The following is a 27025-nucleotide window of genomic DNA, read 5'->3' as shown; positions in this document are numbered from 1 at the left end:
ATTTAATTTTTCGCCATAAGTCATTAATAATTCGTATTCGAAAATGAAAACTGCAGCTTGAAAAATTTTCCTTTAATGATTGTGAGTAAACTCTATTTTCCTCCTATTTCTTTGTTTCGTGCCGAGCAGCTAATGGACGTAACGGAAAAGTTCCCAAAGCTCCACAACTTGACGACTTTGCTAATGGGGAAATGTGAAATGAGCCTGCAGTTCGGCATATTGCGGGTTTTTCTGAAGAATATTCCTAGTTTGGAGAAAATAACTCTGAAACACTGCAAGGTACGCACATTTTTCAGTTAAGAATAACCTCTTGTGTTCTCTTGGTTTTTTTTCCGAAAGGACGGCAAGAGTTTTGCCGAATTTTTATTAGAAGGAGAAAAAGACTTTACAATATAAAGACACCCAACTCACAATTATCGCACCCCGCTCGAAACAGACTCCACGCGAAACAGACGCACCACACACCACTCGGAGAAAACAGCAAAAACTAAAGAAAAAGAAAACCACTAGGAGGTTGGGATGAATCCGTTGACTACTCCTACCGCCTGTTGAAACTGTTGGACGTCTTCCTTGATTAGATAAGTAATCTCTGTCATGGTCTTTTGTTCCTGCCTAAACGTTCGTCTGTTGTGCTCTTTCCAAATGTTCCACCAGAAATAAATAATGAGTCCGTCAAAAAAGGATTTACCCTCTTTCACGATCATCGCTCGACATTTCTTCCACCATATGTAGATAGAACTCACCGAACTGTTGGTCGGTAGTTGGTGCAAATTTAGCCAATTAACTAGCTCAACCCAAACTGCACAAGTGAAAGGGCAGTCTTTACAAAGATGTTTTGGTGTCTCTAGTGTTGTGTTGCAAAGTTTGCACAAAGGGTCATGGGGCCATCCTCTTTTTTCCAAGTTGTTTGTTGTTAATATCTTTCTGTGCAGCAGAATCCATGCAAAGAATTTACATTTTGGTTCCGCCTTTGCCTTCCAAATTAGGGTAATGGATTGTCTTCTTGCATGCCCAACAAACTGGATGCGATATGCACTCTTAGTTGTATAATTCCCATCTGACGTCCATCTCCAAATAATCTCATCATCAATATCTAGATTGCGTTCAAGTAAACTGATTTGCTCCCACAGATTTGCATACTCCCTAAACTCGGCACCCATATGTAAGGGGCATACCTGATCAATCCAAAAATTATTGTTCAAAGCTTGTTGAACAGTAAAATTTTTCCTCCTTGATTTTATAAAAAGACTTGGTGCCAAATTTTTTGGCGCTGCTCCGTTAACCCAACTTGAATGCCAAAAACTAGCCTTATTTCCTTTGCCCACTTTGACTATTGTTGATGCATTGAAGAGGTCTCTATCCCTCTTATCACAAGGGATGTCAAGACCAACCCACGGTCTACTATCGTGCTTCCATCGGAACCAGCACCATCGAAGTCTAAGAGCTCTTGCTAGCCGCTCAAGATCGAGAATCCCCAAGCCTCCCATCTCCTTTGGAGTGCATACAGTTGGCCAATTTATCAAACAATGTCCACCACACACCTTCTCAGGTTTCTCTCCCTTCCAAAGGAAACTTCTCATGCGGTCAATTTGCTTGATGAGCTACTTCTGAGTTGGAAAGACTGTGAGCTGGTATATAGGCTACGAGGTTAAAACACATTTGACCAAGGTCTCCCGACCTGACGATGACAACATCTTCCCTTTCCATCCCGCCAATCGCCCGCCGATTTTATCTAGCAAAGGCTGTACATCCACCCTTCTGAGTTTGCGTGTGTGAAGAGGGAGCCCTAGGTACTTTCCGGGGAAGCTGCAGACCTTTCTAGGGAAGTTGATTAGTGCTTCAGAAATTATATCGTCGCTGCATCTGATGGGAAAGATTTCAGTTTTGCTTAAGTTTACTTTGAGACCTGAGCATTTATTGAAGACGTGTAGGAGCTGGGTAATACTATGTAATTCAGATCGGTCCGGGTTTGCGAAAATGGCCGCATCTTCTGCGTAAAGTGAGCAGCGAAGCTTAGCTGCTTTGGGGAGGATCTGGTTTATGAGGCCCTTATGGGCTGGGCCACATCTCTTGGTTTTGCTCGCTATCTCTCGCTGCACTAACCTTTGTATATGCTATGAAAAGTATTCAACGGAATACATGAGAAATTATCATCCCCAGAGGAAGGTCGCTCCCCGGTATTCGAAACTCTTATGTTACAACCATGAAGATTTGAAGCGAATCGGCATCAAGTACAAAGACACAAATACCAGCAACCTCTTTGGACTTCTGATGGGTATCAGGGAGAAACTAGAGGAGAACACTATCATACTCACCAAGGTATTTAGTGTTCTGATTTTCTCAAAATGGTAGTTTTCTGGTAGGAAAAAAAAGTTAATGGTCACGGACACTTCCTAATACTTCATGGTGAAGTGGGCTGGCACGAGCACGTCCATGCCTCTCCATGCCTAAATCTTCCATCCGACAGAAGAATATTTGAAAAAAAAATAAACATCAATACAAATACTCATCCTGATACTTATACTACTCTTGTTCCATTATATATAATGCAGGAATTAAGGACAAACTCAACATGACAGATTAGGGCAACCTGTCGGCAGGGGCGGATCCAGCGGTGGGTCTGGGGAGGCTCGAGCCCCTCCTACCGCTCGAAATCCCATGGAGCCCCTAGCCCTCCCTACAAATTTGAGGAGGAAAAAGGGAAGAAGAGGCGGGAGGAGGAAGAAGAGCAGGAGTGTCCCTCCTGGAACTCAATCCTGCCTCCGCCACTGCCTGTTGGTGATAACTCACTACCGGACTCAGGTACTTTGCCGAGTGTCACAGACACTCGGCAAAGGCAGAAAAACACTCGGCAAATTGTTGGCCGAGTGTGGCACTCGGCAAAGCGCACACGGCCTTTCTTCTACCGGCAAAGCCGGCTTTGCCGAGTGCCTTTTCTCGGGCACTCGGCAAACCTTTGCCGTGTGCCAAGTCGCACTCGGCAAAAAAAAGTTGAAACGGGACGGACGGACGGACAGGTGAACTGGCGAACGGGACGGCGAACTGGCGAACGGGACGGGTCGAAAACTTTGCCGAGTGCCATATGCTCGGCACTCGGCAAAGATTCAAAATTCGCCGAGTGCCAACCTGGCCGCACTCGGCGAAGTTTGGGTTTTTGCCGAGTGTCAGGCGTCTGGCACTTGGCGAAGTTTGGGTCTTTGCCGAGTGCCAGTCGTCTGGCACTCGGCGAAGTTTCAAACTTCGCCGAGTGCCAAGGTAATTACACTCGGCAAATACGTTTTCCAGGAAATAGAAAAATGGTTGCTTTGCCGAGTGTCAGGGTAAAAACACTCGGCAAAAGCTTGCTGTTTTTTTATATTTTTCTGTTTTTATGTATTAACCACATTCATCGTCACAAAAAAACATATATACATTCCAGACAAGCGTTACAGTATATATATGGCACATCCATCACATAATAACGCAAATATCTCACGCTGTGTCGCATGAATATCACAAATAGCATAAGTCCAACATCGATGGTATAAGTGTAACGTTCAACAAGCACAAGTCCAACTAATTAAACAAGTCTAGTCCAACAACAACAAGCCCGTAGAACAAATATCATAAACAACTCTAAATTAGCTAGGTGGCCACTACGACGCTGCACGTGCCGGTGAATGCTCGTCCGGAGGCTCATTTGAGCCCAATCGATTGATTCTGCAAAAAAAATATTTTAACTTTTGGCATGGTGATGCATAGAGCCACTATCTGAACAAGGTAAAATACAATAAAAATGCAGGCCGTATATATTGCATCAAACACAAGTATTATTTGCAATGCATCTGAACCAGTATTAGCTTGATAAAAGAAGGAAAAAATAAAAGGAGTACTGAGATTATACTACTTGTCCATCATGTACGATCGTTCTAAACTTCCACTAATTTTCCAAGTGTGGCTGAAAGATCAGTCCTGGTGCCTCCTAATCATACGTAATTAAACAGCAATATATAGTCACGAATTTACTGTCTAATTTGTGGGAAATTACATTGGCAGCCTAGCTAATCTCTAGTATATAGCACGAGAGATCTTGGGAAGGATCATGTAGCACACGTGTTCGATCAGCCAACCACTAAGTATCTCAACACTCCACTAAGTGAGTCTAGATGTTCTTTCAGATATAGCACATGATATATTGACATAAAGTATCTCAAAATTTGAATATATATGTGCAAGCAAAGTAAATCTATATATCATACTCACAGGAGTGCCTGTAGCGCCAGATGGAGGAAAGATAGACGGAATGCCTAGCGGTGGCAGCGGTGGTGGAGGCCAGGCCATCGTTGGCGGCGGTTGATAGTTGATTGTCGCGCCGAGGCCTTGGAGATATGAGAACATGGTCTGCATCTGTTGTTGCGCGGCTTGTCGCTCAGCAAGAAGCGCCTGCTCCATCCTCTGCCGCTCCTGCATCCGCCCTTCCTGCCACCTGCGCTCTTGCTCCTGCCTTAGCGTCCACTCCTCCTCCAGCCTCGCCTCGATCTCCTCCCGCCTCTTTGTCTCTTCGTCCATCCGGGCCTATAAGATTTCACCCAAATGTTACAATGCGAACAAAATATAACTAACAGCAACGAACGACAAATGGAGCAGAAATAACCTGGATTGCACGCACGCTGGCCACTGAAGTCTCAGGCCGTGGGCGTATTGGCGGAGTCGAGTCGGTGGTCCTTGCCCGAAGCTGAGAGAGAGTCGGCGTACTGGCTGTGTCGACAAGGCTGTTGGCGATCCAGTAACGGCCGTGCTTCTTCCCTCCTCCTGCCCTCATGATGGCTTCTCCAGAAAGGGGCTGGGTGGCCGGATCCCATGTGTCCCCATGGAGTGCCTTTCCCATCTCCGTGTACTCAGTGATGCGCGTGTGGACGCTCGGGTTGCTGTACGCCTCGGGTGGATCCGCCGGGTTGTAGGAGACGTCGGACGTCGCCCTGCCCTTGTGCGCCATACAGTATGCCTGGAAGTCATTGCATTCCTGGTCTTCATGTGACCCCGACTGTAAGCAAAGCGAAAGAATATAATGATTAGTGAGAATGCAGAATTTAGAGTTTGAAAGTACCAAAAAGTGTAATGACTTACCCAAGCATCCCTGTACTCGGGAAGGCCTCGGCTGCCTTGATGGTGTGGCGCACCTTGCATCAACAAGCGGCGCTCCCGGCATAAGTTGTGCCGCTGAATCCACTCCTCGCTAAGCCACATGTCCACCATCATTTCCCAGCACGCGCCCTTGCCAGCACACCAGTTCGGAGGCACCTACATGTAATGGAAGCAAAGTGGATGACATTTCCGAAAATGAAATTCAAAAGAAATGAGTAGTGATTTCGTCATTTACCCTCAAGTATTGTTCCCGCGTGAGAAACATATTTCTTGCTACGTCCTTGCCGACATTCCTTTTTTCCACATCGGCGCAGTAGGTAATTACGGCCTGAACACGCGCCTCGTAGTGCATGTCCTTCACTAGTTTGCGACATGCTGTGTCAGCCACCTGAGCCGCTATGGCCTCATATCCTGGCTCGCACCTGAAGAAATCCTGCATAGACTCGATAATTGCAGTCAATATTCAAAGAGTTTCAAATATATGGTAACTATTCACCAATATAGTGCGACGACTTACCCAAAATTCTCCCACCACCCGTCTCGCCTTGTTGCCGAAGGACCTCCCTTCCCGATCTTCTGCATCTGGGACGGCGATGTAGTGGTCCCACGTGTATGCCGGCTCCAGGTTCCCGGCATGCATCACCAGCCCAGGGAAGAGCTCCCTGCATAGGGTTCCCAGGATGCCGTTGGGCTTCCTTTTGTGGGCACCTGCCTGCACGAGCATCCAATACCTGTAAAAGTGTATAACATAAAGTATTAGTATCTTGTCATTTTAAACATATGAATTGAAAAATAAATGCCATTGTGTATAACATAAAGTATTACCTGTCTGGTACCGGTCGAATGATCGGGCGTCTCGCAAGAGGTATCGGCCGCTGCGGCAGTTGCGACGGTCCTCGCAACCACACCGCCCTCGTATCTCCTGCTGCCTCCTCCTCCTCCTCCTGGTCCAAATAACGTGGACAATTCGAAAGAGATATAATTATAGATATGCAAAGATCCGCATATCTCAATTGTATCTCTTCCGAATGGGAGACGCCTAACTAGGTTACATGAACTACGAGGTGCTAGATATGCAAAGACGGTGGCGGTGCTAGATATGCAAAGACGGTGGCAGTGCTTACAACGGGTCGGCGGTGTAGGCGTGGCCGGCTTGGTGTGGACTCGCAGTTCAAGCTTCTCGTCGAGCACGTCGCAGGCGGACGCCGCTACCAGCCTATATTTTGTGCAGTCAGAACAAATAAAAGGTTAAGCATCATGACTAGCAAGAAAGCAAAATCATCAGCGGAAACTACTAAAGCATTGAGGGCACATTGAACACGACTTTCTCTGTTGACATAATATCCACCTTTGCATTAATTGAACACGACTATCGTATGCATATGAAACAGCAATGATACAAATCAGCGCTTATACATACAAAACAGTACCTTTGCATTAATTGCTCGGTCAGTATTAGTCACTAAGACATGATGTCCTGAGACCTGATGTTGTTAGAATCTGATAAATGCTACTGATTGAGCTAGAGTTTAAAGAAAGTCCCAGGAAGGAGGTGACATCAAAGTTCAAAAGTCCCAACTTTCGACTACACATTCAAATTTCCATAGGCTCAGGCTGTTACTTAAAAGTTTCCTTACAAGGTATAAGGCTGCTATTTAGCATAGAACATATAATACATGCACCTATGGTCTACTCTTCCTAATGTGTTTTGTGACTTTGTGTAATCATGTGCATCAGCGCTAATAAGCAAACACATGCTAGGACATGCCATTGGTGTTACTTCAGTCATCTACATCTTGAAAAAAGAAAGGCAAGTTATTCTTCAAAATTAACATGAAAATGACAAAGGTGCATCAAATTTATAGTAAATCAACAATTTTCAGGATACATGGTTCCTAGTGATGCATGACAGAAGACCGTCTTGGGGCCCGGCCTCGTCTCCTAACTACACTAGACTACTGGAGTATGATGAATCGCAGGTTAGCATCACCTAACCTTAGTGTTGAATACATTCAAGGACAACGACCCTAAGTAGTAAGTAGTAGTAAGTATACCAAATTAAATTGAACTCCAGAAAAGTAGTAATAAGTATAAAATAATCCATATATTCGAGGAATTTGCAGGCTCCACACTGATGTGACACCAACAAATATGCAATACAAACTACTAAAACTCTACCAGATTAGTATTCTAAAGCTTGGACATGGACCTGTATTTACCAAGAGCAAGTATATGTCACTATGACCAAGAGATCTGACAAATCTTGATTACAATACAAGAAAAGCAAAGCAACAGTAGGTCATTAGCGTTAGTGTAACATTACGAGCTACCAAATCCTGCTCCTCTCACGAAGGTAAATCTCATTACCTCTCATGATCATGCTTTCTATTCGCTTACTCCAGGCCAGATCCATGCCCTAGACGCCGGCTACCACAGATGATTCAAAGAAAAACTGGATCCACGAACACGGAGCTGTGAGCCAAGAACCCTAGGATATGAGAGAAAGGAGAAGAGCGACGGGAAACTTACCGGTGAGAACGGGGCTACCGGAGTGGACAGCCGCTGCCGGGGAGCCGAATCCGCCAGGCCGCCTCCGCCGCCGCCGCCGCTGGACGGCCGCGCCGCCTTCGCGTGTGCCGCGCCGGCGCCTCCCCTCGAGACTCTGGAAGGAGAAGGAGAGAACGAGGATTCGTTCCGGACCTAATGAGGTGGGGTTTCGTTCCGGGCCGGAAAGGGGGAGGAAAGGTCCGGATGGGCCAGTTTTCAATCCGGACCAGGCTCCGGGGACGGCGAGCCGGGGCGTGGAGGCGGCGGGGCAGGGCGCGGCGCGCCGGGGCGGGGCGTGGAGGCGGCGGCGCGGCGGAGTGGAGGCGGCGGCGTGAGTACAGGTGTGTGCGGCGTGAGTGAGTGCGCGTGTGTGCGGGTCGGTCACTTAGCTGGGGGCGGGGGCAGAAACTTTGCCGAGTGCCAGATCACGGCACTCGGCAAAGACACGACCGCTTTGCCGAGTGCCCTGATTTGGCACTCGGCAAAGCCGCTACCGCTTTGCCGAGTGCCACGCTGGCAGCACTCGGCAAAGCCAGGATTTCATTTCAAAATCCTTCAATTCAAAATTTATTTAAACATATTTCTTTGATTATAATTTAACATTTCATTACTAAACTTATATTTCAGACAAATATATCATGCTTCAATGATAAAAATTATATTATTTCAATCACTTTTAGCTATATTTCAATTTGTATGAACTAATTCACTACATTTTTCAAAAAAATTAAAAAATACGAAAACATTTCAAAAAATAACCAAACTTTAACATAAACCAATTTATGAGGTCTATTGCGTATATAAAAAATTTAACATACTTTAGCCAAAAAAATTCCATTATTTCATGCAGTATAAGTTCAAATTCAATTTACATAGTACTAAAAAAACTTTAATATTATCAAATGGGCTCAAAAAATAATGAATATTTACCATAAACCTATCCATCATGTCCATTGCCTACACAAAAAATTTTGAAGTCAAAACTCAATTGGATGGTCCGTTGGACTCAAAAACTTAACTGACTCATTCAAATGTCTTTGGATCCTCTTCAGGATTCCTCATCCTGTAACCAACGTATGTGATAACTTTTTTGAAATCTTCTCAAATTTTTTCCACAGCCTCTACTTATGATATCATGCTTTCACTACAAATTTCATAATTTTTGGACTTCATTTGTGTTTTATAGAATTTAAAATCTATTCGGCCACAAATTCATTGCTATGTTTCCTGAATAAGATATTTGATTTTTTTTCTTTAAATTCTTGTACAAACCCTCAAATTTGACTCAATAACATGAATATAATTTTTCCATTAATTATCAACACTTTTGACAAAATTTGGCAGTTCAAATTTGAATTATACACAAAATATTCTTGTAATCAAATAAATAATCTAAATATAGTAAACATAAAGAATAATTTGCCAAATTTAAATATGATGTCTTTCACATAGTATGAGAACGGAGGAAAAAGTTTGGAGGTCGTTGGAGAAAGTTTTTGTATTTGTTTGCCGAGTGCCAAAGACGACACTCGGCAAAGTTTATTAAATGCCGAGTGTCTGTTCCATTACACTCGGCATTACAATATGTTTGCCGAGTGCCCTAATTTGGCACTCGGCGAAGCATAACGGTAACGGCCGTGGAAAAATGGGAACGTTCGTGGCAACAGCGTAACGGCCTTGGGGAGCTGGCGGGTGCGGTGCACGTGACAGCGTTTGCCGAGTGTCGACTGTAGGGCACTCGGCAAAGATCTTGTTGCCGAGTGTCCCCATGTAGGCACTCGGCAAAGATCTTGTTGCCGAGTGTCCCCATGTAGGCACTCGGCAAACAAAAGCATCGCCACCGTAACGGTCGTCTGCGGGTCGTCTGTTGGTGCACGTGACGCTCTTTGCCGAGTGTCAACTGACTAGCACTCGGCAAAGTGTGTCTTTGTCGAGTGCCATATGGCTGGCACTCGGCAAAGAGATAGTCCGCCGAGTGTTATTTGTTCGCCGAGTGCATGTTTTTTGGCACTCGGCAAATAGTATCTTTGCCGAGTGCTCGAGATTATGCACTCGGCAAATATCCGGGCACTCGGCATATGTCGGTTTTCCGGTAGTGACTACTGCAGACTGGAACAGAATTTTACCTGCAAATGTGTTTCTTATATCATTTGGCATACATTCATTGATACCAAAATTCTCTATACTTTATCCAGTGGAGTTGGTGCACGCTTTTGCAGTTTTGCTTGTTCTAGTATTTATTTTAGGCTGCACCGCCATGCAAGAAAACAATAGATCCCTATTTTACTACACGATAAGACCTTGACCTTTTTTTTGAAAGAAACTTGAGTTTCTCATTCAAAACTATATATTTTCATACAGAGCTTTGTTCCTCACGCAATTTTTGTTTTAGTGTGGGTGCGAGGATGAGCAACACATGTACTGTAGGACATTCACGGGTTGCTGGTAATGCAAGTACTTAAAGTCAAGCGAGGTTTTCTTACTTTTTTTCTGTTCTTAATGACCAGCGGAGAGCCGGAGACCTTTACCAATAATCTGCAACATTGCTTGCAAGGTACCTATTGTTTTTCTTGATGCTGATTGTGTGTATTATTTCTTACAACACGTATCAAACTAGCAATCCCATTTACTGCCACCAAAGACTTCCAGAAGGCTTCAGCGAAAATGGAAAGGAATAAAGTACAAAACGACGACGTTCACTGGCTATTTGCTAAAGTTTGGCCAGCCATGATCACAAGCGATTCTTTTGAGCAGATCTTTACTACACTATGTCCTGTTCACAACACGCAGATGACGGACCGAATGTTAGACAAACTGAGGATGGCAAGCAACACACATTTCTGCTTCACCTTTTACACTGCCACCTTCCCACCTCTTCCGATCTACCATAACCTAATATCAACAGCTCTTGGTACCTCGCACAGGGTCACACAGTGGTGAACCGATCTGGACAACGTGTCTCCGAGCTCGGATCTCGTCTCGCTGGTCAACTGGGTCACAGTGATGCGGATGGGCTTGTAGCCCAGCGGTGAACGCTCCAAGGGAGGAGCTGAGCCGGCGGGGGTTCGAGCCCCCGCCCCGCATTTGGTCTCCAAAGAAGACCGCGCACTGGGTCATGGTGACTGGCGGCTGGCCTGGTGACAAGGACCTGAATAAGAACACGGCAGATTGGCAGGACATGTTCTACTAGCACGCTCAACTTCTGTTACCACAGCTGTTGGGGTGTCGCAACTCTGGTGGAGTCGTGGAGATGGTTCTGATGCACAGCTGCCTCCGGTCAGGTTGCAGCCATAACCGGAACTGCTCAAGAACATTGAAAGTGAGTAGGTTAAGCTGTAAGTAGGAATGTACATTAATACATTACGCCAGTTGCAGCGAACCATATACCTTAAACAACTTCATCTGGACACATTATTCAGCTAAATAAAGGAAATTCAGAGTGGACAGCAAAGCGATGCCAACAGGGGCGGAGCTACATGTAGGTATCATTGTCAGCTGACAACGATGGCTCTCACCAAAATCAGTAATAAAACACTGTTTAGCACTGTTCATTTAGTGAGTTGACATCAATCTTTGATGGAGCTGACATTGGTGGCTGCTGCGCCTGGCTCCGCCCCTGGATGCCAAGACACTTGATGGGTATGAACCTATTGTTCTATTCTGCTTACACAGGAATTAAAATAGGAAGAGAATATGAAGTTATGAACTCGTACATATGATACACACAGTCACATACCATAACTGACCTCTCAAGGTACAAAAAAGTCAGCATTAACAGAGTAATCAAAAGGATAACGGTTCATGTCTTCGGCTGCTGATATGAATAATGGACAGTAGTAGTGCATATGGATAGCACTAGGCAAAGTTCATTTGGTAATAATTACTGATTTTCTGAAGGTCATGTCGACAATAGATACAACCTCCATTTGACTATGGGGCAAATTCCCATCTGAAAATGGACTTAAAGAATAATACGACTACTGTTGTTCTTGTTTTGCTGCTTACTTTCCAAGTGGTTCAGTTTCTCCTTAAGATTTTTAATCTCCTCTTGTGTTTCTTCGTCCTTTTCTCTTCTAACATTCTCTGATTCTCTATATTTCTTGTTTTCTTCCCGAGCCTTCTCTAGGTTCAACCGTAGTCTGCTCATTTCCTCTTTTGATTCTAACATTGCTTGTGTCATCCTTTCCTCTGCTTTCTGCCTTGCTTTCTTTTCTTCACAAAGTTGTTTTTCCATCTTCTCAATTGTTTTATTTAGTTTTTCTTCCACCTGTTACAAAAATGTAACATCAGCATTCAAATGTTTATAATTGTTTTAGTAAAAATCCAAATTAATCATAAATCTATATATTCTGTTGGATGTATCAAAGCAAGGTTGTCAAAATCATGATCCTAAATCAGATCATAGATGCTCCAGTAGGATGACATTTTATAATTAAATAATAGATTGTAAGATCCTACTTTCGATATAAGCACAATATATTCACGATTTTTCTGGTTATGCAAAGAGCTGTGACTTAAGGACTATGATAGTTATTTTGATAACCATGCCACTACAGGTCATTTATACTATGAAATCAAATAGTTTGTATTGGATCAAACCTCAAGGCATTCACATCTAATTATCACTAAGGTGTATCTATGGAAGGATAGGACACCAGTCTTTCACAATATGAGAAATTTCATGATTCTACCATAATCCTACGTCGATTCTATTGTAGATTCTGTAGAAATAATTAAAAATATGATCGAAATAAACTTGATGTGCGTGGGATCATAGGCATGATCCAACAACTGGATGACACTTAAACAACCTTATTTCAATGTGTTCCACTTTCCCTAGCCCACCAAAGATGGTTCTGAAAAGGAATGAATCAAACAAATATTGAACAAATAGAGATTTCTAGAGATCATATTTCAAAACGAGTAAAGGAGCGAGAATGACATGTTGTAGTTCTCAAAACTGCAAGGCGACATCCTATTAAGCTATTACCACCAAAAGTATGATAGCAAGCCTGTTGCCAGAGTTTAGTAAAGGGCTTTGTTATCAATTTCCATATTTACAAAAATAAGCTTATAGCTTAATTAAAGGAATCTCTTACCATCTTGGCAAGTGGTGCAAAGTATTCATCATATGATCCGTCTTTCCTCAATTCAGATACTTGTTTAGCAGAACCTCCCTTTGCATGGAACTTCTGTTCATAAGCTTTCTGAGAATGAATGTTAAAAAAGTTAGAGAAGCAAAAAAGATCCATCAACAGAGAAAAAAAGGGCTAGCACCAGGTTTAGAATTTTTTCTAGCTCATGTACCTTAATGCGAGCAAACATCACGTTTGAAAATGGTTTCCCACACTTGCTTGAAACAATAGAGTCCACCATATCAAGGAGTTTCTTAAGCTGTGTGTCTCATTGTCAAATAGTATGACCCTATTTTTGCATTGCTTGAGCACATCCTGTGTACAAAAAACAGCACATGGATGTAAATGGGTCAAAATGCAGGCGGGGAGATGATCTAATTGGGTCAAATGCATTTTCTTGAAGAAATTTTAAGCATGGAATAAACTGGACATACAAATGAAATGTACCTGGAGATACTTTGGGCAATTATCATCATCAGTAAGCATTTTATTCCAACTGTCCTCCCCTATTCTATCTCCATTTGTGAACACTAATATCAAGTGGTCAATGATTGTGTCGTCAAAAAACATTTTAATTGCCTCAATTGTTTTCTCATCTTCATGAGAAAACCGAGATGTAGCTGAAAATACCATAAGCATTGCATGCATGCCATCTCTAGCCATGTCCATGCACTTTATAATGTCTTCACGAGAGTCTTCAATTTTCTTCTCCATGTTAAATAATCCTATGATTCAGTAAAGAAATATATAGGTTTTGGGCAAGTAATAGCAGAAGTAATGTAGTATGATAAGTATAAAATTAAGCAATACTGTGAAGGCAGCTTACATCACCAACTACAACCTTACACGACCTTACCACACATGACCAAACAACCTTACATTATTGACATACACCCTTACATTATTTCATAAATTTCCTAGCATATTTGATAACTTGAATTACATTATTGGCTTCCATTTTTTTGGAAAGAACATTGTTTCCCAAGATAACCAAGAGATTGAAATTTATGCTTGATGTGAAGGTGAATAATATCCTAGCATTGTACAGAAGGTGCACTATGGTCTATGCAAATACAAATAAACAATTTCCACCTCTATTATTAACAAGTAGATTGACAGCTGGCACAACAGTTTCTTCTAGAATAATGGGAAGATACTATTTCCAGCTGCCGATACTAGAAAGTATCCGCTGATAGTTTGAGGGTTGCATAAAAGTTATTCTGATTAGTACAATATTTATTTGATGTAAATAGGCATTATGCTTATTTGTTTGAGATAAATTGAAATCATCGAAATTAATTGGAAAGGAAACCTCCTATGTTACTTTTGCAACCATAATGACACCATACATTTTCTTTGAGCCACTTGGCTAAGTGCATCTTGGCGTATTGTCAAAATCACCCAAGGAATAGGGACCATATTATGGATGATCGCCTTATCAACATAGTAATTAGACAAAGAAGATGAGCTTTAGTAGCATGGCTGAGCTCTTCTCAACCATATAGCTATGTAATAATAGTATTGCTTCCAATAATAAACCGATAACCTCTTTTATACAAGCAATTTTCAGGAGCTAAGATACTAGATGGAGGTTTCTATGTACAGAGTTAGAAAGAGAGATATCTTTCAATCTATGCCATGCAATGGAGGTGGTGGCCGTGGAGTGTTTTGCAAGAAATGGGAGGCAGCTTCATTTCATCGTATACCATGTGTTCATGATGCATATAGTCTTTTTGTTTTATTTGTTTCAGTTTTCCCATTCAAATTGATACTTTTGTGGGGATGTAATAAGCAACTAAAACGTACTATGCAATGGATTAAACAAAAAGGTTGGAACTTTATTTCCTTTGTCTAAAATTAAGGTCAGTGACTAGAATTTCCTATTGCACTCCACTCATAATTAGCTTCAAGAATGTTCTCCATGAATCTAGAAAATGCTCCACACATAGCAATTCCAGATCACTAAATGGCCATGTAGAAATCGTGAAGCCTAATGACCAGATTGAAGTGCATGGCCCATATAACAACATGACAGAGGGGGCAAGCAGTGTAGTGACTGCCTGCAACCTTAATTTACTTGTTAACTAGCAAGGTGGCCCGCGCTAATAGCGCGGGTAGCTAGTTTTTTATTTAATTCTTTAAAAATATTTACATTGACAGAAGAGATGTATTTTGTAATTTATTTACCTCTCATTTGCTCTTGTTGAATATTATACTACTTGCAGCTTTCTATGCATAGGAGTTCATATAATCATCACTTTTTATGTTGCTTTATTCTATATTATAGTTGCATATTTTAGTACTTAAACCTGCAAAATCTAAATTTGAGGATTGAATTCAATTTTGGATCACCTTGAATACAGAGCAAATTGTACATAATTGTATTCATATATAGTTTTTTATAATTATGAAATATATTTATATGTATTTGATAGTTATGTTTGCCAACAATCTGTAACTTAGATGTTGGAGTTCGATTTGTATCTTGCAATATTTTGATTAATATTTAGCGAAAATATATCTAGTGTAGTTGTTAGAGCACTTAAGTAGCATCTAGCATATCTAGACCTGACTCATCATCAGAGCGAAATAAAAATGATCATGGATTAGACAAAAAAAAGTTATGTTAAAAAATAAGTTGAGGCCTCCTGCTGGCTTTGGTAAATAAATGTTATGCAAAACTTATATATGCGTGCTATGTTAATGCATATATGTTTTAAATTTTTTATTTAACCGAACCTATTATTATTTTTCCCACTTTGGTTACTGCACAATTTATTTGTTTTTAGCCCATATGACTGCATATATTGGTCTACTTTAGAGTTTTGTCATCTCAGTGATAGATAGTTCCATATATATCTTTGTTGTTGTTTCTAACTCTTTTCTTTATTTTTCATTTTCTCTAGCAATTTTTATTAATTTCTCTGTCTTCTATTTTGTTCCTCGGTATATTTGAAATCGATTAGTGTGTATCGCATCCGATGCATCTAATGGAGAAGTTTCCTGTTTAGTACTGTGCCTCAGGGTTTTTTTTCTGAGCGAAGAGGAGCATCGACAACGTATATTTGTTTGAATCATTTGATTTTGTACTGTAGTCAATCGACTTTGAAATAGATTAGCAGGGCTTTAGGCCTGTATCTGTGGCTAAAATAATTTCAGTTGTGGCTTCTTTGATGGAGCAGCTTTTTTATGGATATAGAGCTGTTTTGAAAACCGTTCGGTAGAACCGCTTCTTCTATTTTTTCATGAATATATGAAAGATGTCAAATGTCCAACATGACATGGCTATAATTTAATATTTTTCTCATTCTAATGATATTATTTATAGACTAAACCAATAAATTCACTTTTGTCCTTTTCTTTTGCCCTCATTTTCTCATTTTTCCTGCCTTCTTTTTCTATTCTCCTTTTTCCTGCCTTCTTTTTCTATTCTCCTTTTTCTACTTTCCTTACCCATTCAATCTTGGTGCTTCTTTATCTTTTTATCTTCTCTTTCTCTATACTTCTTTAGAGGTATCGATCACATTTGTGTTCCATGCCTAGTGTGTACTTATAGAAGATTAGATGGGGATAATAATATTAATAATTATCTATGCTATTTGATTCCTCACATGACTAACTCCCTGATTTTTCCCATACATCTATTTAGATTGAGCTAATAATAGTCACATTTATTTGTAGGTTTCGGTGCTTTACCCTTTATCCCAGTGATTATTACTTGTATGGAACTATTATATGCCCATAGAATCATATTTATGATGATAATTCTTGTTTGGAGAAAGCATTGGTTCTTTAGCGGATATTTCTCTCACATTAATTCGTCTGCGTATTCATTGGCCCACACTTACAATCATAAGGTGCCAATGGTCTTGCAATAGATTGCAATATGTGAAACTCTGCGCATCATCATTATTTTTTTGTCCCTATCTTGACGTTTGGTTGCTCCAGAAGAAATGGATTGATTGAGTTCGGCAATGATTTTGAGTAGAATCCAGTGTGCTTCATGCAGCTGCATGTACTGTAGGACGTTCTTGAGACTCAAATAGTTGTGATTCGGAATCTCGGGCAAAGACTATGGTCGTGTCGTAGTGCAGGGCGTTCCAAAGATTTTTCAAAGCAATTATCTCTTACAATAGTACCAATACAATACAACTATGGTCGTGTTGTCATGTTTATGCTGCTGCCATTTTTTTTTGCATCTTTAAGGAAGGTTAATACGAGACATAGATGGTAACATGAATTTTTATGTCATGCGGACCCTGTATTTAACTTTAATTGGATACATACACTTTTTGGTAGTTTAAAATATTGCATCTCATTAAATTGGACATGGACTCTTTTGTCCAATTTAGATCGTTAGATCATCATTAAATCGAATGGTGTAAATCCTATACACAAATACTATTTAGATCTTCGTTAATTTGGAGTATTTATTAACTTTATTTGCCATGAAACTCAAACTTGGATTTTTATTATTGCATTTGATACTATTTATTTAGCTATTTTCTTCTTAATATGATTCATAATCACTACACATATCAACAATAATTTTTTTATTCTAGTTCTTGCATTTATCTATTTATTAATCATATTTGATGCCAATTTTTTTATAATTTTAATTTATAATTTAGCTATTTGGCTAATAATAATTTTGTTGTCGTGTGCCAATGCTAATTTTTTTTAATTTTTTAATTCTGAATTTGCTTATTTAGTAATTGTATTCAACATGGACTCTTTGGTTAAGTCCTAATTTCCTTATTTTTTTAATTCCAAATTAAGCTATATTTACTAATCGTATTTGGTATGGACTCTTTGTCATGTCTTTTTTTATTATTTTTTTAAATTCGAAATTAGCTATTTATTAATCGTATTTGACATCTCATCGCGTTTCTTTACTCTATCATCATCATGAAATCGTCCGTCCATCCATCTTTGACATCCCTTCACGTCGGGGCAGTGCCACGACACCGGGGGCACATCGCGTCGAAGGCTCCCTCTGCCAGCCTGTTGCCTGCGACCACCGTGCTGCTAGCTACCAGTAGTTGCTAGGAATTCTAGTCAACATTATCTCTTTGCAAAGAGGTATTAACCGTCCAGATTAATTCTAAAACATATGTTTTTCCATCAAGCTCACGTATTACCCATGCCCCCCTCTTCTTCAATCGTCCGGAATGCATAATCCGTTTGCAAAACTTTTAACAGGTACTAATAATATGACATACTAAAAAATTAGTCAACCGACAACAGTTGGACAGTCATAGAATAACGTAGGAATTTCTAGACCCTCTTGACGAACGTGGTGGTTTGTTTTAACACTCCCTTAATAATATAATAGAATTTATACTTTTAATTTTAAATTTAGCTATTCAGCTAATATTAATTTTTATCTAGTGGTAATGCTATTTTTTTAATTTGATAATTCAGATTTTTCCTATTTAGTAATTGTATTCAACATGGACTCTTTGATTAAGCCCTAATTTCCTTGTTTTTTTAATTCCGAATTAAACTATTTACTAATAGTATTCAGCATGGACTCTTTGCCATGTCTTAATTTTTCTTAATTTTTTAAATCCGAAATTAGCTATTTATTAATCGTATTTGATATGAACTCTTGAGTTAGTTTGAACCGTTAGATCTTCATAAAATCTAACGGTGCAAATTCTTCTCTTTTTTAGATTAATGTGGGAATTTCTAAACCCTCTCGGCGAATGTGGTGGCTTATTTTAACACTCCTTTAATAATATAATAGATTACTAGTATGATCTAACAGCCGGAAATTCCCGTGTATTAAAAAAGGCAGTAAAATGATGCACTAGAAGTAAAACAATACATGGAGATCAGATTACAAGAACCGTACTTGTTAAAGAAAAGGACAATAATGCAGATACAGAAGACCAGAATACTCGCTCTAGAAGTGAATAGTAGAGCACTAGAGCTAGCAGTAACAAAAACAAACATGAAACTTACCGGGTGTGTCGATGACACTTACGGTGCGGGTCGCACAGCCATCACGGATCCTGGTGCTTCCCATCTGGCAAGTCTCCGTAACGCTGCCGTAGGGAGTACACCGAGGCAAACTCCTTCCGCCCGAGTATGCTGTACGTTGGCGGTGGCGCTCTTGCCGGAGCCCACCTTCCCAACTAAGACGAGGGTAACATCCACGGGGCACGCGCGGCTTGGCACCCAGCAGTCGCCGTCGCCGCAGCTGTCTCCGCCGCCGCCCATCGTTGCCGTGCGACAGGACCGGCGAGCCCGAGCCTCAGCTAGCAGCCGCCGCCTGCCGATAGTTGAGCATCGCCGAGAACATACACCGGATTACACCGATCGTCAGTTCGCCGCGGCCGAAGGGAAAGAAAGGTCTGAATGGCTGATCTTGTGAGAAGTTCAGCTTGCTGATTGCCAGAATAGCAGCAGCGAAGATCAAGCAGATCTCTCCAGATCGATGGAAATGACACTAGAGCCGGTCAGCCAGAACAGGAAAAAAAATCAAGAACTGGTGGTGCCTCGTGCGGTTGAACCGATTTGCTTACCTTTGCGGAGGAACGTAGCGAAGCTGCATGCAAGAATAGGAGACAGCGTGCTCTGACGGGTGGAGATGGGAGTAGAAGCACTAGCAGGCTGCAACTGCAAGTACCGCAACAGCAAGAATTCCAAGAGCCAACCGAAGGATGGGAGGAAGAAGGTCAGTGCGGGTTAAATGCAGGCGGGGAGAAGGCGAGGAGGCCACCGGCCGAGCCGAACGGGCGGCGGCACCGAGGAGCCGGAGAGGGCGGGCCGTGCCGCTTCGTATTCTATTTTTCTTTTTCGAGGGGAAGGGGTTTTGTATTGGGAGAATTATTTCCTTGATTAAAAAAATCTGTGCTTATTTTCTTGATCCTTTTCTTTTAAACTTGACTATTTGGTCCCAAAATAAGTTAGTGATTTATTATTAATAATAATATCTACTTTTAGCTCAAATGGTATGTTAGTGATTTTTGCTGAATCCAGCATGTTTAGATATGACTCCACTTATTTTTTTCAATGTTTTACCATGTTTTTGTGATTTTCTATAATTTTAGAAAAATTAAAATAGATTTATAAATGCCTAGAAATTATTTTACAAGTGAAAAAAAGGTCAAAAATTCATGAAAATTTTCTTTATGTTATTGCTTTTCTGGTTAAAAAAATCTAAACTGATGCGCTTGAATGTAATAAGACTATAGATCTAAGTCCAGTCTCAGTGGGAGTGCCATCGACATAATTATTTAGACCGAAATCTCAAGAACGGTGCTAGTAAAGTGTTATGGTGATGACACTTCTTTATTCTTTTTCCTTATACTATTAGTACATATTAGCAAATTTAATGTCAATGACACTTTTATGACACTTTCACTGAGATTGGCAAACTATATGTGATGGGCGAATCAATAAACTAAACAAAAATTTATTTTTGGAAGCCAAATAGCCAAGTTCAGATATAAGAGTGAAAAAACTAAGACACTAAGCACAACTTTTTTTAGAAAAAAAATAATTCTCTCCTTTTGTACTATGCTGATCTGCTATGACCCCGGAAGCCCAGCAAATGTGAGATGGGCTGGGCTTGTGGACTTTACAGTTCGGTCCACGCGGAACCGGCGCCTCTCTATATATATTCTGCGGCGGGCGGCGACGCACCTCCCGCCCACGAATGAGAGAGGAAGGCGGCGCGCGACACGGTACCGAGGCCCTCCCCCCACCCCCATCCCATGAAAAAAAAGTAATTCTCTCCTTTGTACTATGCTGATCTGCTATGACCCCGGAAGCCCAGCAAATGTGAGATGGGCTGGGCTCGTGGACTTTACAGTTCGGTCCACGCGGAACCGGCGCCTCTCTATATATATTCTGCGGCGGGCGGCGACGCACCTCCCGCCCACGAATGAGAGAGGAAGGCGGCGCGCGACACGGTACCGAGGCCCTCCCCCCACCCCCATCCCATGCCCACCGTCGACGGTTAGGGGTTCCCTGATCGCGGATCCGTGGCGAGTGGTGACCAGAGTTAATCAAACCAGTGGGAACCGGTCCGGTTTGACCGGTTAACGGTCAAACCGGTCCGGCTCGGTTTCGGTTTGGGCCGATATCAAACCGGCCCAAATTCAAAATTCAATTTTGAATTTAAAAAATGAAAATTCCCAAAAAATTCCTAAAAATACTTCAAGGTGCGACGAATATAATGGTGTCAAATTTTCTCAAAAATTCGTTCATTTAGTATAGTTTGCGGGGATTTGAAGTTAAATCAAAAAAGAAAAAGAAAATAATAGGCCGGCCCATTAAGGCCCACCACATATGGCAACCGGTAAACCGGTCAAACCGGGGAACCACTTTTACACCGTCGGATTTTTTGGTTAAAACACCGGTAAACCGGTCAAACCGGCCGGTTTACCGGCCAAACCAGTCGGTATACCGGCCGGAACCGTTTACACATGCGATTTTGAATTTGGATTTGAATTCAATCGGTTTCCGGTCAAACCGGTCTGGTAAAACGTTACCGGAGGGCGGCGGTTTGACCGGACCGGTCGGGATTGTAAACCCTGGTGGTGACGCCCGGACTCTCGTTGATCCTGCGCGGCTGCTTCGCGATCCGGCCCTAGCCATGGCTCCAAAGCGCTCTGGAGGTATTTGCCCGTACAACCCTACCGTACTCTGCACAAATTAGTTTTCCCAATGTCTTGGCGTCGCCAAAATCATCTGCTGAGCAGGGAAGTTGTGATCTTTTAATGCTAACGGAAGCTACAGTATATTTGATAACGCTCCGAATTAACGGTTTGGTAAATCGATCTGGGCGTTCGCGTTGCCAATTTCTTCAGTAACTTAGATGATCTGGTGCGCATTGGTGCTGACTATCCTGTATTTCTGTGTTCGTGCAGAGATGCTGGCCTCAAAGCCGGCTACGCGAAGCCCTGGCAGGTGCCCTGCCATCGCCGAGGACAGGCTGAGCTCGCTGCAGGACCGCCACCTCCACAGAATCATGTCGTTCCTCACGGCGAGGCAGCCCGTGCGGACGTGCGTGCTGTCGCGGAGGTGGAGGAACCTCTGGCGCTCCATGCCCTGCCTCGACATCGACCAGCGGGAGTTCGACGCCGCGGCACCGGGGGCGGCTAGGGGCGACCGCGTGGCCTGGGAGTGCGGCAGGTTCGTGGAATTCGTCGATTGCCTGCTGATGCTCCACGGCGCATCGTCACTGGACAGGTTCCGGTGCCATGTCACTCACGGATACGAGTTTAAAGTCGTCGACCGATGGATCCGCCATGGCATCAACTGCAACCCTGCGGTCATGGAGATTTCGTGGTCTTCCTCCACTGCATTCTTTTCTGGGCTACCTCATTCAGGCTCCACTGGATGTCGCCTCAAAAGGTTGCATCTTGCTGGGATTGCTTTGGACACGGGTTTCGCACGGCAACTCCGGTCTGGCTGCCCTGTCCTGGAAGATCTGCAGCTCGAGAGGTGTCTTCTTGATTCTCCGGAAATCACGTCTCACACCCTGAAGAGCTTAATAGTCACCGATTGTACAAGTTACTTTGATACTGTGCTGACGATCACATCTCCAGCTCTGGCTTCTTTCCACTTGGCCATTACTACGACTGGATCTAACTGGAGGGGCATTATAGTGAATGAGATGCCTTCCCTTGTCAAAGCATCGATTCGTTCAGAATCTCCTGTTGCCTCGTGCAAGCTTCTTTGCAGCCTAGTTCACGTGGGAACGTTAGAACTGTCTGGTTCAAAAACATTGGTAAGTTTCTTCCGTTCTGCTGTTTGTCAATTTCTCGTCCCATTTGAAATATCATTCATTCTTATACTAAGCAGTGTAGTAGTATGAACATATGGATTTTGCTACGCCTGTACAGATGCACAGTTCATCCACCAAAGGGAAGTGACGTGTCCTCTCTGTTCTTAGAGTTAGCTATTAATCACTTATTATATTAATCCATGTACATTCCTAAACTGTAGGTATACTTGAATAGTTGATCATCGAAGTAAAGTGCTGTTCCGTACGCTCTAAGATTTTATTTTTTTATATGTTTAATAATTTCTAAGACAAGGAGTTACTAACATATATAATTGATGATACAAAACAAACTAAACAAACTGATGATGTTATGCATTTAGAGGGTGAACTGTGTTAGAATCTTTAGATCGCCTAGAAGTAGATCAGTGGGAGTATTCTCTGGTTCTTGAAGAACATACCATCAATGTTCGAAGACGAACCCGACGGCGATGTCCAGAACGCCGGCGGCGGAGTCGTGGACGAGCCGGAGGGGTTCGAAGTCGAGGGCGTTGACAGCGTGGCGCCGGGGTGACGGGCTTGCAGTGGCGCTGGTGGCGGCTTCCCATCGCTTCAGCACCTCCCTCTCGATTGGACTAGGGTTAGGACGGTGGGACACTGTGGCGGCGACGAACCTCGTGTCATGTGCTGTAGTCCACACCTCCTCTATATATGGCACTGCGCGACGGGGGCCCACCAGCCGTCTATTGGGCTGGGCGTCCCCGATCAGGACGCGAGTCAAGGGCCCAGTTTTGTCTGTTAATTTCTCTCTACTTGAGAAGAATTGCATGTCTTAATTTAACGTTGGTCAAAATTAAAACATACAACTTTCCTTTACTTTCAATTCTATATCACCGTTAGGTAGAAATAGAACACATGACTAGAACAAAAATTATAATATTGTCATCATCAACTTTGGTTAGAAAATGACAACATCATAATAAACTTTAAATTTCTTTTCTTTTAAGAGCAAAATAATGCTCGACTTGACACTTTACAATAGCAAAATATTGCAAAAAATAATCTTTGACTTATAACAGCGGAAGCTTTCTTCACCTTAATCTTCTAAGGCAGCTTTTTCCCATAGGGAAAAAACTCATCTGAGCTTTTCTTTCTTTATTGCAGCGGAAAACTTTTCTTTCTTTCAGAAGCAATTCTTTGTCTCTCTATTCTCTGAAAATTTATCACTTCAATGCAAAATTTGTCAGAGATTCAATCTCAAACTTTAAACTCATAATAAAATCATAATATTGTTATCATCAACGTTGGTCAGAAAATAACAATACCATAATTTAACTTTAAACCAATATCTTTCTACTCTATTTAAATTTTCCTGTTGGTTCCAATTTAAATGGAGGATGAAACTTTTACTTTGCAGCAGAAACTTTACAAAAACATTTATTAAGGAGCATCTTTACACTCATTTACTCTCTAAACAATTTATCTCGTTGGATCAAAATTAAATAGAGATAAAACTATACAATAGTCACCGGAAAAAAAAAACTTCTGAAATAGAAAAACTAAAGACTTTGCTTGCAGGCGAGCTTGTGTCGCCTCAGCAGCCCAGCAGCCACTCGGCCCGACTCACTTTGCTCATTTTGCTTGCACGGCCCAGTTCTGCAAGCGCCTTTGCGCAGCCCAGTAGGCGCTTGGGCCGCTCTGCAGCAACCGCCTGGGCCTCTCTTGCGTGCGCGGGCCGGTGGCCTAGCTCGCCTGCTCCCGGTGGCCTATGGCCCAGCTAGCGGCTCAGCCCGCTCCGGCACGCGTATGGGCCAGCGGCCCAGCTTGCTTGGGTCTGAGCGCCCCTGGCCGCCGGATCCGATCTGACGGCCATCAGTATGTTTTGCGAGAACAAAACCCCCCACCGGCCACCGCCCTAACCCTAATTTCATTTCTTCTCTCCCCTCTCGTGCTGGCGCCGTCGCCGGCGCTCATCCCGCCGTGCCATGCGCACTGGCCATCGCGGGACCGAGCAACCATGGCCGGGGCGCACCGCACACATGTGCTACTCGGTCCGCCGCCGTGACCGGTCAGTGACCCGAGCCTTCCTTCTTTCCCTTCGTGCAGCATACCTCTGCAGCCGCGACCGGCGAGTCTGGACGAGCGCAAGAGATGGCGGCGCCGCCGTGGCGCCCCTCGCCGGTGCATGCATGCGGCCGAAGCCGCGCGCGGCGCCGCTGAGCGGCACCTCGGTGGTGCCCTTTGGGGCCCGCACGAACTCACCTCCGGCGTCCCGGCGGAGAGCGGCGGCTCGTCTCTGTGACGCGCCCCGGCGGGTGGCGACTCGAGGCTGTCCCGCGCAACGGTGGTGATGGGCATGGCGGGAGCAGGTGAGCGGCCGCCAACCCCTTTCACAGCTAGGGTTAGGGTTCGAACTTTCTTGTTTGATTCGAGATCGAATTATTTCGATTCTTCTTTTCTTTTCTCCTTCCGATTTGGGATCGGATTGATTCTGTTCTTGCGGTCAAGTTAGGGTTCGTCGAACCAAATCCCTTCCTTTCTTTCACCTTTCTTTCATTTTTTCGATCCGAGTTCAGATCCTTCCCCAAAAACGATATACTTCGCTAGATCGGCTCTTGATACCATTGTTAGAATCTTTAGATCGCCTAGGAGTAGATCAGTGGGAGTATTCTCTGGTTCTTGAAGAACATACCATCAATGGTCGAAGACGAACCCGACGACGATGTCCAGGACGCCGGCGGCGGAGTCATGGACGAGCCAGAGGGATTCGAAGTCAAGGGCGTTGACAGCGTGGCGCCGGGGCGACAGGCTCGCGGTGGCGCTGGTGGCGGCTTCCCGTCGCTTAAGCACCTCTCTCTCGATCGGACTAGGGTTAGGACGGTGGGACACTGTGGCGGCGATGAACCTCGTGTCATGTGCCATAGTCCCCACCTCCTCTATATATGGCTGTCTATTGGGCTGGGCGTCCCCGATCAGGACGCGAGTCAAGGGCCCAGTTGCCGTTGGGCCAACTGGTGGAGACCAATACTAACAAACTGATGCTATTGTTTTGATTCCTTTGTTTCAGTCAATACTTCACAAGGGACCATGCTTTCCCAACATTTTATAATCTCAAAACCTTGCTATTCGACGGGTGTAATTTGATTGATGGCTTCAAGACATTGGGGTGCTTTCTGAACAATGCCCCTAGCTTGGAGAAGCTTACTCTGCATCGCTGCGAGGTAATTTTCGTTTTATTTTCTTGGTCCACCATGTTTCATTTTCTTGATTTAATACCCTTCTTACGATTTACATGAATATTTTTTTGTTGCCAAAAGCTTCCAGGACATTCTCAGAAAAGGAAAAGAATGGCACATGCACATCCAGTGCAGCAATCTTTGGTATGTCTGGACTCTGGACAAAGTAATTTTGCAGTGTGCAAAATTGAAGTGGACTGAAATCAAGAACAAATTATCTGGCATTTGGAGCAACCTACAGAATTGTAGCATCACGGTGAACAAAGTTTGAAGATTCTAGTAGCATATGTCCCTTCTTGGAATACTTATTTCATATCTTCTGTTGGGGCTCAGTCCTAGTATACTCTCGCCTACCCGCATGCGTCTATTTCTAGATGGTGAAATTGCACGGCGCATCTGGCAACTCAACTTGCCTGGAAATTTGTTGGCAGAAATAAGGCCATATTTGTTATGAAAAATGTTACATGTTGCATGTAAAGCAAACTCGATCTCATTCTGTACAACTTTAGATCTGATGTCAAGCTAGCAGCTAGAGCTACGCCACAGCTTTTAGTACGGCATAATAACAAGCATGGAAGATTGCACAAGTTTCATCACAACTATTAGCGTGGTCATGTGGATGATAAGTATAATTATTTAGAAATTGTATACCGTAAGTTTTTTTTAAAAAAGCAAATATAAACTATTTAAAGAATCATGTGTTTTTTTTAGGAAAATTGAGAGAATCATGGTTTGCCAATGTTTTGTTTTCAAACAGGCCGGAACTCATTGTTCTCTCTCCTCCATCAGCATTAAACCTACACACCCTAACACGGCACGTTACACATCTCATTATCGCACGTCCTCACGCCAGCAGACCACGTTCTGTTGCAGCAGTGGCGCGACCTGTGGCGCTCCGCGCCCGACATGATCGAGTACAAGTCCAGCACAGAGCCGCCGCCGCCGGTCAAGAGATGATGGGAGAAGCTAAGCTTGAGGATTTCATACTTGTAGACCTGTGTATTAGAGAACTCTTACATGATCCCCTAGAGTTGTCTTCAGGCACACATACAAATGGACGAATAGAACTGAAACCATAGTAGGAATCTGGAGCAATTGCACTCAAGAATAAACCTGTGTCCACAGTTCCGCACCAACAAAGACCCAATGACTTCTTCCACTAGAAAAATTTGTGTGTGTGTGTGTGTGTGTGTGTGTGGTGGGGGGTAATAATAGAGCATCAACTCAGAAACTAATACCACAAA

The 27025-nt window shown here is 42.9% G+C and overlaps 1 protein-coding gene and 1 pseudogene across 1 annotated transcript; one reads left to right on the top strand and one right to left on the bottom strand.

Annotated features, from left to right (window-relative positions):
- Positions 1-11632: 11632 nt before the first annotated feature.
- On the bottom strand, positions 11633-19031 carry LOC120640145 (annotated as a pseudogene).
- A 2383-nt stretch (positions 19032-21414) lies between these two features.
- Positions 21415-23119, top strand: LOC120640144 (MEIOTIC F-BOX protein MOF-like). The gene is made up of 3 exons (XM_039916020.1): positions 21415-21436; positions 21689-22551; positions 23000-23119. Exons 1-3 carry the CDS (start codon positions 21415-21417, stop codon positions 23117-23119), a joined length of 1005 nt encoding a protein of 334 aa, XP_039771954.1.
- Positions 23120-27025: the final 3906 nt, after the last annotated feature.

Source organism: Panicum virgatum, chromosome 7K (assembly GCF_016808335.1).
Source record: "Panicum virgatum strain AP13 chromosome 7K, P.virgatum_v5, whole genome shotgun sequence".
NCBI classification, from domain to species: Eukaryota; Viridiplantae; Streptophyta; class Magnoliopsida; order Poales; family Poaceae; genus Panicum; species Panicum virgatum.
Note: the sequence above shows the minus strand (reverse complement) of the source record. Positions and strands in the feature narration are given on the sequence as shown.

Bases quoted from the DNA above. Each gene is read 5' to 3' on its own strand.
- LOC120640144 (XM_039916020.1), top strand. From the start codon at position 21,415: ATGGCTCCAAAGCGCTCTGGAG. The intron at 21,437-21,688 runs GTATTTGCCCGT...GTGTTCGTGCAG, and splicing joins GGCTCCAAAGCGCTCTGGAG to AGATGCTGGCCTCAAAGCCG. The intron at 22,552-22,999 runs GTAAGTTTCTTC...TGGTTCTTGAAG, and splicing joins TGTCTGGTTCAAAAACATTG to AACATACCATCAATGTTCGA.